At 33.4% G+C, this 13,766-nt stretch overlaps 1 protein-coding gene across 1 annotated transcript; it reads left to right on the top strand.

Annotated features, from left to right (window-relative positions):
• The first annotated feature begins 11,796 nt into the window (after positions 1 to 11,796).
• On the top strand, positions 11,797 to 12,489 carry LOC100793718 (uncharacterized). Its single transcript, XM_003520859.5, has one exon. It carries the CDS (start codon positions 12,006 to 12,008, stop codon positions 12,294 to 12,296), a length of 291 nt encoding a protein of 96 aa, XP_003520907.2. The 5' UTR covers positions 11,797 to 12,005; the 3' UTR covers positions 12,297 to 12,489.
• Positions 12,490 to 13,766: the final 1,277 nt, after the last annotated feature.

Consider the following 13,766-nt stretch of genomic DNA (forward strand, 5'->3'; position numbering starts at 1 on the left):
TACATATGTATTGAGATGTTGTGTGCATTGAGTTGTGAGCTATGAACCATTAAATCACACAACTGTAAGACCCTTTAAGGGTGACGAGTTAATGCGTGATGAGTATTATGATGGGAGCCACTGCGGGAACCCGACGAGTTTAATCATTTTGAGGCACGATGAGATAAAATTATTTTGAGAACAATTAAAGAGTCGTGTGTTTTGTGTTCATAGATAGAGTTTGCATGCTAAAATATTCTTTAGGTTGAACCTAAATCAGGAGGGAGGGGTCCTGACGAACTCTTTGGAATCTAGGCCTTGGGGGTAAATACATCTGGTTTGAGTGCTCCTTTAAGCATGTGCCGATCCCACATGGTTGGAGCATTCTCACAAAATAGTATGACCTTGACTGGTCTCCCTATGATTTTACCTAGTGAGAATGACCTGACTTACCAGTGTGTGGTATGTCTTATCATGTACTCCTAGGCACCCGACAAGGTTTTTCACTTACATGATACCACATTGCATATAGGATTGAGTCATAGTATATTTGTGGCATAATGCTTGTGTATTGATCGATATTGATTGGTTGAGTAATGTTGTGCTTTGATCCTTGAGTACGTGAAAATGTGTGAGACATGAATTATTGAGATGTGACGTCATGCGATAAGTGGTGGAATGATGTGAGTTGTGTTTAAGTAAGTTGTATTTCATTTATATGATATGTATATCTATGTTGTTCTATTTCTCTCTATTAGTTAGGAATATGATTATTTACTCACTGTGTGCTATTTGTGTTTGGATCCCGTGATGATCTTGAACTTTGTGTTCGTGAGAGCAAATGGTTAGGTGGATGGCTATCTCTTGCTAGAGGACACTGGAACACAATGTTCTGATAGGATGTGACATTGGGATGTGGATTTTTTTATTATTTGCATAATATTCTAAACATGTTACTTTATGTTATTATGTTGCTTAACTTATTTCCTTTTGTAAAAATTGGATGACCTTGTTTTGGACCAAAGATGTTTTCATACCCTTCTCTTGTTTTCATTAGCTTCTCCATTGTTGTTGTTGTTTGAAAGGAGGAGCTTGGTATTTGTTGGTGGAAGGTTGAAATTGTTGCTATATGAATGGTTGTTGTTGTTGTGTCTGCTGCTGCTATGGACCAGGACCATACCTCAAGTTGGGATGATCTCATCAACCAGGATTATAGGTGTTGGAATAAGGATTGTATTGATGTTGCTAGGTCTAAATGGTTGTCCAGGTTGCATGGCAGAAACATCAACAACTTATTTTGTTTCTTGGTGTGGAACAGACATCTATTCAATGATCAAAAGCACAACATATACCACATAACCTTGGTTGATTGGCTGCCATCACATTCTACTGTTGACCAATGGCTAGCAACCTCACAAGGGATGTCAACTCTGTAAGTTTATTCTCTAGCCTCTGATTATCAACAACCATAGAAATAGAAACTTCACTTGCAGCAGCTATGGATGGTGCAGCAACTCTAGTGTCAAATTGCTAGTAATTTGCTGCCATGATGGGAATCAATTGTTTGCAGCAACAAGAGTTTTGTCCATTAAAGCCCCTCCATTGGCTGCATCAATCATACTTCTGTCCATTAACATCAGCTCTTCATAAAAATATTGGATCAACAATTGCTCATTGATTTGATGGTGAGGACAGGTAGCACACAACTTGTTGAATCACTCCCAATTCTCATATAATGTCTCTCCAGGTTGCTGCCTTATGCCATAAATTTTTTTCTAGATGGATGTTGTTCTAGATGAAGGGAAGAATTTCTCCAAGAATCTTCTCTTCATATTTGTTCAAGTGTTTATAGTATCTGGTTGAAGGTACAACCAGTCCTTAGCCACACCATCCAGTGAGAATGGAAATGCTTTCATCTTCACATAATCTTCATCAATTTCATGTGGTCACATGGTGGAACACACAACATGAAACTCCTTCAGATGCTTGTATGGATCTTCACCTGCAAGACCATGAAACTTTGGCAGCAAATAGATTAGTCTAGACTTTAGCTCATAACTAACCTCGGTCTCAGGATATTGAATACAAAAGGTTGATACACAACATATGGTGTAGCCAATTCCTTGAGTTCAATTGTTATCAGCCATTATATCAACACAATTTTTTCATAATTAGAAGCAATAAGAGCTGGCTCAGAAAAAAATCAGAATTAGAGTCAGCAATGAATTCAATATGCATTACACTACTATCCAAAACTACATTATCATGCATAACTACACTTCTACTCCTATTACTTCTACTTAACCTATGAAATGTCTTATCTATCTCAGGATCATATGGATGCAAGTCACCTGATTTGGACCTAGTCATGCACAAATAAGCTCATTAGTGACAACATAGACAAAAATAACAGACAACTACCCTACTAGAACACTATTCACAATATATGCTTAAATGCTACAAAAAATGGAAAACTAGCCAAAAAAAATTCCAAAACACCACAGTAAATGTCTAAAAATCATTTTTGATTTTTGGTGATTTTTAAAAATCATGAAAATAGAAAAAAAAATTCCAAAAGTGGTCCAGATCAATGAATTTGGCAAAAATGACCACCCAATGCTCATCTTGATGTATGAATTTTTTCTACATTCTAGCAAAGTTTCAGCCCATTCTGAAATAGTAGCGTGTAAAATGATCAAATTGCCCATATCGCTAAAACTCATATTTAGAGACTAAATTTGCCAATTTTGACCTAGAATAGGGAATAAAACTTTGGACACCAAGTTGCGAAGCCAAACTCCACAAGGCAGTTCACTTCTGTGACACACAATAAACTACACAATGTCACTACACTACTACTCTTCCTTAGTCTACTACTCTATTTTACTGCTACTATGTTCTACTGCTAACACTTATTTTATATAACTAGACCACTACAATATGTCAAACAATTAGTGTGTGAAGAATGATAATGCAGAAAGCACAAAATGTAGAATGCACAAAATGCAGAACCTACTATAGAATGCAAAGCATGCACAAATGTGTATTTTTTTTCTTTTTCCAATAGATAGATGCAAACCCATATTGCTATACTAATGTCAGTTATAAGTGAATCAAGGTTGGTACACAATGAATCAGATCCCTAACAATGGGGTCAGTTTTGATAACGATTATCAAATGAATTCAGAACAACTAAAACTAGGAAATTCTACAGTACAAGATGATGCAATCCTACCCCCCAAGGGTATTGGATAGAAGACTCAAAGAGGATTGGGCTAGAGCTACTAAAGAAGGCCCTAGGGTTCTCATTAACCTTTGGGTAGATTTTTTAGCCCATGGGTCAAGGTTGGATTCACTCTTCTTTGTAAATGTTAGAATTGGTTTTTCCTTCTTTTGGGCCTTGTATTTTGGCCATTCTAGTAGTATAGGGTTTTAGCCTTGTATTTTAGGGCATTTTGAGTAGTCTTTGTAATAGGGACTTTTTTATATTTTCATGTATTTTGGCATGGGGGTGAGCTTAGCTATTATAGGGGGTGTGTGTAGCTAAGCTCTAGCTTCTTTAGGAATCTTCTCAAGGAGGTGAGCTTAGTTATTAGAAGGTTGTGTGTAGCTAAGTTCTATCTTCTCAAGGAATTTTTCTCAAAGAAGCTTCTCAAGGAAGTTTTCTCAAAAAAGCTTCTCAAGGAAGCTACCTAGTCTATAAATAGAAGCATGTGTAACACTTGTTGTAACTTTGATGAATGAGAGTCTTGTGAGACACAACTCAAAGTTCAACTTCTCTCCCTTTTTTCTTCCTTCAATTTCGTGCTCCCCCCTCTCTCTTTCTCTCCCTCTTTCTTTTCCTCCATTGAAGCATCCTCTCCAAGCTTCTTATCCAAGGCTCATCTTGGTGGTGAAGCTCCTTCTTCCATGGCTTATTCCCTAGTGGATGGCGCCGCCTCTTACCTCTTCTCCTTTGTCTTCCGCTGCATCTCCATGGTGGAAAATCACCATTAAAGGACCTCATTGAAGCTCAAAGATCCAGCCTCCCAAGAAGCCCCACAAGCAAGCTTCCATCAAGTGGTAATCAGACCACAAGAGCTTCAAGTAAATGCTCCTTAAACCTCCATTAATTTTTTGCTTTACCTTCTCTTCCATTGTTGTTTCTTCATTTTTTCTCCATGTATCTCCACACATGTCTTGTGCTAAATCTTTTTAACATGATTCTTTAGAGTTTCCACCGATTAAACTTGCTATAGAAGCTAGATTTGATTTTCTATGGTTCAAATTTCTTGTTCTTGTTCTTGAACCATGAATTGTGTTGAGTTTAGGTTCCTTTGAGTTTTGTCTTGTTATTTTTTGTGGCTGAAACCTAAATCATAAAATTCTTACAAAAATATTAAAGTAGAAGAAAACCTCAAAAATCTAGAGTGACTTGTTCACCTATTGTAGTTTTGTCATAGAAGTCATGTCTAGTCATGAAACTTGTCACATAAGATTTCTTATGTTGTGCTGAATTTTATTTTCTTGTTTCTTTGTCTAACTCATTTGTTCATGAGTGTATGAAATTCTTTTAGCCTATTATTTGATTTGAGTCAAATCTTTCATGTTAATTAGTCCTTAACATGTTCATGCAAAATTCTTAGAGAGTCTTTGATTGTGAACCTTTTCTTGAACTTTTAGGTTTCCTTATGATTGTGTCTATTGTGAATTTGAGTTTTGGTGATTGAATTGCTGGCTGAAATGTTGATCCTAAGTGAATATTGAACTCCTAAAATTGTGGTAAACAATCCTAGTGAGTTCAACATACATAGGAAGGTTGAAAGTAAGCCCAAGGCAATCAATATACCATGCTTAAAAAACAAAATCGCTGGTGCTGGCAGCTTGGACATACAAACTTGTAAAATTACTGAGAATTGGTTACTTCGAATTTTGAGCTGAAAGTTTTACTGAATTTTCTAGACATCTGTAAAAAGTTAGAAAAAAAGAAACAAGTGATTTGGATAAAAGGAAAAAATACGAAAAATCACACAAGTTGGCAGGAAAATCAGTATCCAGAAAAAAAAAAGATGAAAGGGAAGTGTGCTTGTTGTTTTGGCTCAAAATTTATTCTATAATTGGAAATTTCAATTGAAAATTAGTGTGAAGACAAGTTCCAAAGCTAGAGGTTTGTTGAGTCTTTTTTTTTTAGTTTTTTTTTACTCTACTCTAGAGTCATTCTAAGTTTCTCTTTTAGTCCTAGCTTGCTTCTATGTCCTTTTCATTGCTTTAATTGTTGAATAATCCTTGAAAATTGTCTTGTTAAAACTCCATTGGTTTAGGTTTCATTTCATTTTTTTTTTGTCTTTGGTTATTGCTTGTCTCTTTGTTTCCTTGTTTGTGAGTTGCCATATAGGGAATTGGAAAGGAGGATTGGTGTCATCCCTTGAAGAATTTGAGTCAAGAAGCAAGGGGCCAACCACCTTAAGAGCTATTGGACTAAGAAGTACTCCAAATTGAGTGAATCACAAAGAGAGAACAACCACCAAAATTGAGGACATTTTGTAATTTTGTAATTTTCAATTTACTTACCTTCATTGCTTTCAAGTTTTGTAACAAAAAGGCCTTTCATTGGAAGTGTGTTGGGAGCCTCCAATAGGTTACCAAACTTTCATTTGTGTGTAATAATTTTAGGCAATTTTTCCTTAGGATAGTGAGTGTTTTGTTGGGAACCTTGAATGTGGTCATCCAAACACTCTTAGGATTCGCCTAGTTTACATTTCTTGTTTACTTTCATAGCTTATTTCCTTTACCTTCCATTGTCAAAACACCTAGATAGCTTTCCTTTTACCAATTAGCTTTTTACCTTATCTTTCACACCTCTTTTAGTGTTTATTTTGGCTAGTTTCAACCATAGTTTCTTTTACCTTTTGTTTTCAAACCTCCAACAAGAAAGAACCACAACTTAGGAACCAACATGAGTCACCATTCATCTAGTGTTAATGGCAAGGGTACTAGTCATAAAGACCCTTTATCTAGAATCTTAGATGAGTTGAGTTCCCTCAAGTTATGGAAAGAAAAACAAGAGAGAAAAGATAAAGGAAAAAAAAGAGTTGAAGAAATAAGTCAAGGTGAAAGAAAGAAAATAAGAGAGGAAGAAAAAAGAAAAATAATGAAAGAAATGAAAAGAGAAAAACATGTCTCCTATAGTAGTCATAACTCTTGCAAGAGTCTAAGTGAAGAACTTCGTGACTATTATGAAGGAAGGCATAGGTCACATCTTAGACCTCACTCCCATAGGAGAGAAAAGGAAAGAAAGTCTCAAGACGCTAACATTAACCTCCCATACTTCCATGAGAAGGACAATGTATAGGCTAACTTAGATTGGGAAATAAGGGTGGAGCAACAACTTAAAAGGAAGTCTACTTCAAAATCTTATGGCTCTTACTCTTATATAAAGAAAGACCAAGGTCAAGGCATCTTAGGGGTGACACCTTCTAAGCCCAAAGATGATAAGGGGAAGACAATAGAAAATCAACCCCTTAAGGCTAGTATGCAAGAGAAAACTAGCTCCATAAAGTGCTTTAAATGTCTTGGAAGAGGGCACATTACTTCTCAATGCCCCACTAAGAAAACCATGATTATGAGGAGCCAAGACATTTATAGTAGCCAAGATGAGGGTACTACTTCGCCTTCCTCTAGTGAAAGTGAAGAAGTAAAAGGGGAAGAATCTAGTGAAGAAATCTACCCCCAAGAAGAAGGACAACCTTTAATGGTTAAGGAGGAGTGTAAGGAGGTAAGTGTCTCCTCCATGAGGTTAGCTAAGAAGGAAAGTCATTTTGAAATAAAGACAAATATTAAAGAAACTTCCCCTCTTGGAAAACCTCCACATCTTCTCCTTTGTAAAAAGACACTTGTTAGCACTGTCACACCTCTTGGGCTTAAGGTTATTCCTCAAGTAAAGGAGTTGTTGGATGAGGGTTTGGTTCGTAAGAGCTTAAATCCTTGTACTTTGTTGGTGCCCAAAATAGGTATTATTAGGCACCAAATCCCTAAAATAAGTGATATGATGAATGTGTTGAGTGTTGAAACCCTCTTTCGTAGTCATGCACCCAACATTTTCATGATTCATGTACATAGGGATTCATTAGGTAGGTCTGTTCTTATTTTTGGTTTTCATACAAACTTAGGTGCTCATATGTGACACCTTAGGTTTGTCGTATTTTTTTGTAGGAATAATCAACATGAAAATACAGAAAAAGGTATGCTTTATTGCATTACTATCCTTAATTTTTTAAATAGTGATCAAGGGGTTCCCACGGACCCTAAGAGAATAAAGGTCATTCCTGAATGGCCTACTCCATCAAGTATAAGGGAAATCTGGGGCTGCCATGACTTAACAAACTTTTACAAAAGGTTTGTCCCATATTTTTCTATACTTGTAGCGCCACTCATTGAGTTGGTGAGGAACCATGTTCCCTCATGGGAAGATCTCCATAAAACGGGTTTTCAGACCTTACCCTACTCTAACATACCCAACACCACTAATACATATGTTTTTATTATTTTTATAGGTGTCGAGGGAAGGAGCCCAGAGTATGAAGAACCTCGGGATTTGAGGTCAAATCCTTTCCAAGGTGGAGGGGATGATGCAATCCTACCCCCCAAGGGTATTGGATAGAAGACTCAAAGAGGATTGGGTTAGAACTACTAAAGAAGGTCCTAGGGTTCTCATTAATCTTAGGGTAGATTTTTTGAGCCCATGGGTCAAGGTTGGATTCACTCTTCTTTGTCGCCATTAGCCTCTTCCAATCATTCATCACTCATGCTTCCCTTGAGAACTATGCGACGCTCAGAAAACCATGGACCTTAAGTTGACTAGAAGAAGGGCTACCACCACCTCCATGTCACCCACCTTGGCCTCAGTCGTCACCACAATGTGTCTTCACCTACAAAGTCGGCCTAAAATCTAGCTTAGCCACACCATAACGTTTCCAACCCCTTACTCAACAGCCCTCTTGCTAGTGTCATCTCCATCCCCATCTCTAAAACGTAAGAAATGTTTTTCAACCCTAAATTGTACTTGTTAAATGAAAAGGTGTTTATGGAATAACATTTTTTAATTTGATTTTTTTAAAAATATATATAAAATAAACTAACGGAACAAGATGCGGTTGACAGCAAGGGGTTAAAATAATGGTGAAGAGCGGAGGAGTATCAAGTGTAATAACTTGAAATCTCAAGAGATGTCTATGTAATTAACTATTTTTTTCAGAATATTTTTTTGTTTTGAAGTCCAGTCATATTTTATACGTGATCCTCCTATCATATATTATTTTTTTCTTGTTAAAAACATGGAAAGAGATAAAGCTAAAAATCACTAAAAAAAACTAGATCCTGAAAGGTGCGCCCGAAAGCCATTACAAATGAAATCATACAATACAATACAGATTTAGTTAAACTCGATAATACACGAAAAGGTTTTACACTAACTCTATATCGAAATTAATTTAAAATAATCGCTACTTTTTTTCTTTTTTAAACTCAATATTTATGAATTATTTAAAAACAAGGGTTGAGATTATATTGGAAGGAAAATATCGTGGATATAATCAACATCCTATTCTTTGTTGGTGAGGAAACTGACTGAAATGGAAAAAGGTTGTGCGGTGCATGAACTTTGATGTATACAAATAGGCGATGGATTGATACAGTGCAAAAGTTGATGTTGCCTGCACGTTGTTTACTTTGTTGTTTTCCAAGGTAAGTTCGATAGCCAAATTTACATAACTTAGACTAGACTTTTACACCACGAAGCCCTATTCTCCCATCTTCACCTAACTCATCCCACAAAACTAAGATGCACGCAGTTTGTGGCATTTGATTAATTATCTTATCTTAAAGGGAATTGATGATCAGTTTGAAACTAAAAATTTATTGCGGGAAGAAAATGACATTAATTGTCTCATTAATCCCATTTTAAAGTCTACGGTTCTCCTCATGATGCAACCCTTATTTTATTTTATGATTTAGACGGTGGAGTTGGTGTTTGGATGAAGCAAGCAAGGTATATACAATTTTTTTTTTAAAAATAAAAAAGATTTGTCAAGCCTCCTTATAGTAAAATATTCTGTTTCTCTAGATAAAAACAAACTGCATAAGAAACTATTCTAATTTTCTACTCGGTTAGATATATATAAATTGATTGAATGTGTGATATCTACATACATGTAATAATCTTAAGGATAAATTATCTTTTTTAGTCTCTAAATTTTATAACATTTTTTTTTTATTCGTGAATCTTTTGAATTTGTTTTTTAGTTTTTTAATTTTTTTTCATCCTTACTTTTAGTTCTTTAAAATTTTTTTCTTTATCCTTACTTTTAATTCTTTTAAGGGACTAAACATAAAGATGAAAAAAAAAATTAAAAAAATTAAAAATCAAGATAAAAAAAGTTAAAAGACTAAAAGTTGATAAAATATTAAAAAATTTAAGCACTAAAAAGATAGTAAACTCTAATTTTAAAAATATTAACAAGCCAAAAATATAGTTTATTACAGGTCATACAACTGAGTGCAAGCATACATTAACATAAGGTTATCTTATCTTAATTAATAGTATCAAATTCGAGGAATTGTTTTTTCACAAAGATCAAATTCGAGTTGTTGTATATAGTTATATCAAATATTAAAAGAGTTTTATTATTCGTAGTAATCTCTTAATTACTGACTTGATTGAGATTGTCTACACATATAAAAAAATGAAAATTAAAAAAAAAATCATTGATTTTATAAGGAAAAGAGAAAAATCAAACATTTTCCATGTCAACTATTCTAATTTTCTACTCGGTTAGATATATATAAATTGATTGAATGTGTGATATCTACATACATGTAATAATCTTAAGGATAAATTATCTTTTTTAGTCTCTAAATTTTATAACATTTTTTTTTATTCGTGAATCTTTTGAATTTGTTTTTTAGTGCAAATAATATATAAAAAATAATAGTCGATAAAATCTTTAAAATAAAAAGTTATACGAACCAAATTATATTTTAATAAAATATGTGATTTTATATTTGTTATTTAATTATATTTTGACCTTCATTATAGTAATGCCTACCATGATATACTTATGATAGTCTAAAGTGTATCACACACCCAAATAGTAATAATATATAAAGGCAAAGAGTTAATATACAATTTAGTTTGTAAATTAATAACTTGTATCACCTTGATTTTAACAGATTTTTTGTCTAATATAATTCTCTATATTAGGGATGATATCATTTTTAGCAGGTAGCTAGGATAAATTTTTCAATATTTTAGTTATACTGAGGAGTTGGTTTTTTTTAGGTGTACTTTCAAAGTCGAAAATAACGTTAGCTATTACATTGTGTATATTAACTTTTACACTAATGAACAAAAACTTTAAAGATAAATAATATATAGTAAAGTTCGGAAGAAAATTTTAATCTTGACCCTACATACTTTTCTCATCAAATAGGGTATTCATAAACTTTGACATGCATCCCCTTGAATATAGAAAAGAGCGTAAGGACCCGGTGAAGAAACTGTTGTAAAATAATGAGACGAGATCTCCATGACCCCGAGATCTATTCATAATTTAAATACCCATTTAAAGAGTAATTATAAATAGTTTAATTTCTTTTTTAGGGAATAAAATATTTTAATTTCTATATATAGTTAAGATAAAAAAAAAATTATACAATCAATCAATTAAAAAATTATCAGATGATAATGTATTTTTGTTTATATTGTCACTACATTTATTATTTACTCTTTATAAAAAGATACTTTAATCACATTGATAAAGCTTAAATAAATGAGAAATTTGATAAATAATTTTTTTTATTATCATGACATTGATATAAAATATTCATTCATTTTATTTGTTGATAGATTCAAACTTAAAATTTTATTTTAAATAATTGAACCAAATTTCAATTAAACCAACAATTTATTGGATAGAAGTGTTTTATAATCCAATATTTTTTTTATTTTTTAAGATTCTTAGAAAAACACACACAGGTCACAAATCTCAGCACTCCATATAATGTTTTTTCAATCTCAATTAAGCTGCATGTACTTCTCTACTTGTTAGTGGTAAAATTGATGAGAAGTAGAAAGCACGTGTTGGTGGCACTCATTGAATAAAAATATAGAACTTTAATGGGTATTTGTTGGATTCAATCAAAGCATCAGAAACCTTTTGATTTTAAGCGTTAGTTGCGAGAATAACATCACTATAAATCTATAATAATTATCATACACACAAATCGGATCTTTATGCATTGCGCCATTATTTTGGCGTCGGCAATGTGCAAGACATGAATATGATTCATAAAATCTTATACCCAAAACTCGTACACGGATACAATTGGCCCTATAGAATGAACAAAACAATAGTTTATCGCATACCATACTTTAAACCAACATCTGAACCAACAATAGTGACTAAGATAGCATTAAAATGAGAGAGAAAAAAAAACAAAAAAACAAGTATAATGAAAATTGGAATGGGTGGTCATAACAACAATTAGTACAATGGGTCTTTGGGTTTAAAATGAATCTTGTAAGGAAAAAAATATCTCTAACGAAGATTTATTACTGTTTTTAGCGGTTCATAGTTACTAAAAAAAATTCATTAGTCATTCATCAGTCCCTAATTTGATATGAAATCCAAACCAACCAATCTTGTTCTAAAAGCTCAAACCCCATCACATCAAACCAAACCACTAAAAAAGTAATAAAAAAAGTGGGATCAACACAAAATGATTTCAATAACATTTTTGGTTTTTAGCACATAGCTTTCAAGATATCCTTGTGGGTTTGAGTTGAAATCTTCCTGGCTTAGCGTGAAGAGTTAGACTCCAAATCATGCTATTACTCCACGTCATCATAGATACCCACACCTTTAAACCCCAAGAACCTCTCTATTCTCCTCTCACCTTCAATCCAATTCACAAACCAACTCCCCCAAAATCTCACTTTCTCTGTTTTTGCTCTGTTTTCCTCTGTTTTTTCCTCATCATCACACATTAAAATGGAGGGTCTAATTCCATTTGTGTACAAAGCTGTAATGCAATACAAGAATGAGAAACAAGGGCCTATTGGTTCATGGCTTTGTGAGACACCTTCTTACTCATACATGAAACTTCCCGGCGACTCAGGTCGGTTTCAAACCTCTGCTTCTTCTCCGTTTGGGTCAGACTATGGTTTTTCTGCTTCTTCACCATCTTCCAAACTTTGTACTTCTTCTTCAACCCAAATCATAGTTTCTTCCAGTGTTCAACCGCCACACCGTGGCATGAATTCACCTAGAGTTCCAACATGAACTTCTAGACCAACATGTTCTGGTACAAGAATGTGATTACTGCTTGTGTTGTTAAGTGTTCAAGTTTGTCTTTTCAAATGGTTAAAGTTTGGGACCATGTTTGAACTTGCAAGCATGTGGATAACCAAAGGAGTCCTATGCTTGCATGGTTGTATTTTGCAATTGTAAATATTTGTCATGATGGGGGGGGGGGGGGGGGGGGGGATGTCAAGGGAATGGGGGTGTTTTTTGGCCCAATGGGGGGGTCCTGGAAACTGGGAATTTTTAAAAAAATTAAATTGGAATTGTTTGTTCCTTTTATTTTGAGTATTGATTTTTTTTTTCCCCCTTTTCTAAAAAGGATTTTTCCCAAATTTTATTGCCCTTTGAAGTATGATTTCATGAAAATTGTTCCCCAAAAAAAAAAAAAAAAAAAAAAAAAAAACCAAATTTTTGGGTACCTCCTAAAAGGGAAAAAGAAAATATATTATTTGAGGAAAATGTTGAAACTATTTTGGCAAACCTTTGGGGCCTTATCCTCTAACAAAATTTCCCAAAAAAAAAAGTTTCCACTATTTAAAAATATCAGGGTTGGGGGAAGAAGGGGGGGACCAAAAGAAATTGTCTTCCCCAGCCGGCTCCTTGGAAAAAAAAAGCCTGGATTGAAATTTCAACGTGTAAACCCAATTTCCCCTGAAATTTTTGCCTGGGGAGAATAAAATCCCGGTGATTTTAGCCTCCTGGGTCATTTGAAACTGTTTAGTCCAATAATCTTTATCTTCCGTTACGAATGCTAGATCAAAATTCAAAATTCTTCTTCACGTAATTAACTAATTAACACTATATTATCTATATAATCTTGAACAAAACATACATATATTTCTTTGTCAGCTCTATGATTGTTTTTTTGATTATGCGATTATGTCATGTGTGGGAACAGTGTAATTTTTATAATAAACTACTTAAGTTATTTTTTATGAAAAATTATTCGTATGTTTTTAATCCTTATAAATATGGTTAAATTTGATTAAGGCTTAAATATATTTTTTGATCTCTAATAAATACTTAATTTTTGTATTTTTTATTTAACAAATTCATTTTACATTGACTCCCTTATAGAATAATATTTTTTTTCCTTGATATTTTATTTTGATCCCTAATAAATTAGTAAATTTTATGTTTATTTTTTAATAAATTAGTGAATTTTGTTTTAGTTCCAATTAATTACAAATAAAAAACCGTTAATAACAGATTATAAGATTTGTACAAGTATACAACTTATTTGAATTAATTATCTAAGATGTGGACATCTGTATCTTCGCACTCTTTGTCCAAAAATCATTGACTATCTTTATATGCTAAATTATATATTTTTTATGATTCTTCATTTACCTTTTTTTCTAGGAGCATGCTTTTATCAATTTATCTTCAAAACTAATCTTTTATCTTCAAACATTCATTATCTTGATGACCATCAAACCTTAACCAATT

Source organism: Glycine max, chromosome 3, assembly GCF_000004515.6.
Source record: "Glycine max cultivar Williams 82 chromosome 3, Glycine_max_v4.0, whole genome shotgun sequence".
NCBI lineage: Eukaryota > Viridiplantae > Streptophyta > Magnoliopsida > Fabales > Fabaceae > Glycine > Glycine max.

Bases quoted from the DNA above. Each gene is read 5' to 3' on its own strand.
- LOC100793718 (XM_003520859.5), top strand. From the start codon at position 12,006: ATGGAGGGTCTAATTCCATTTGTGTACAAAGCTGTAATGCAATACAAG.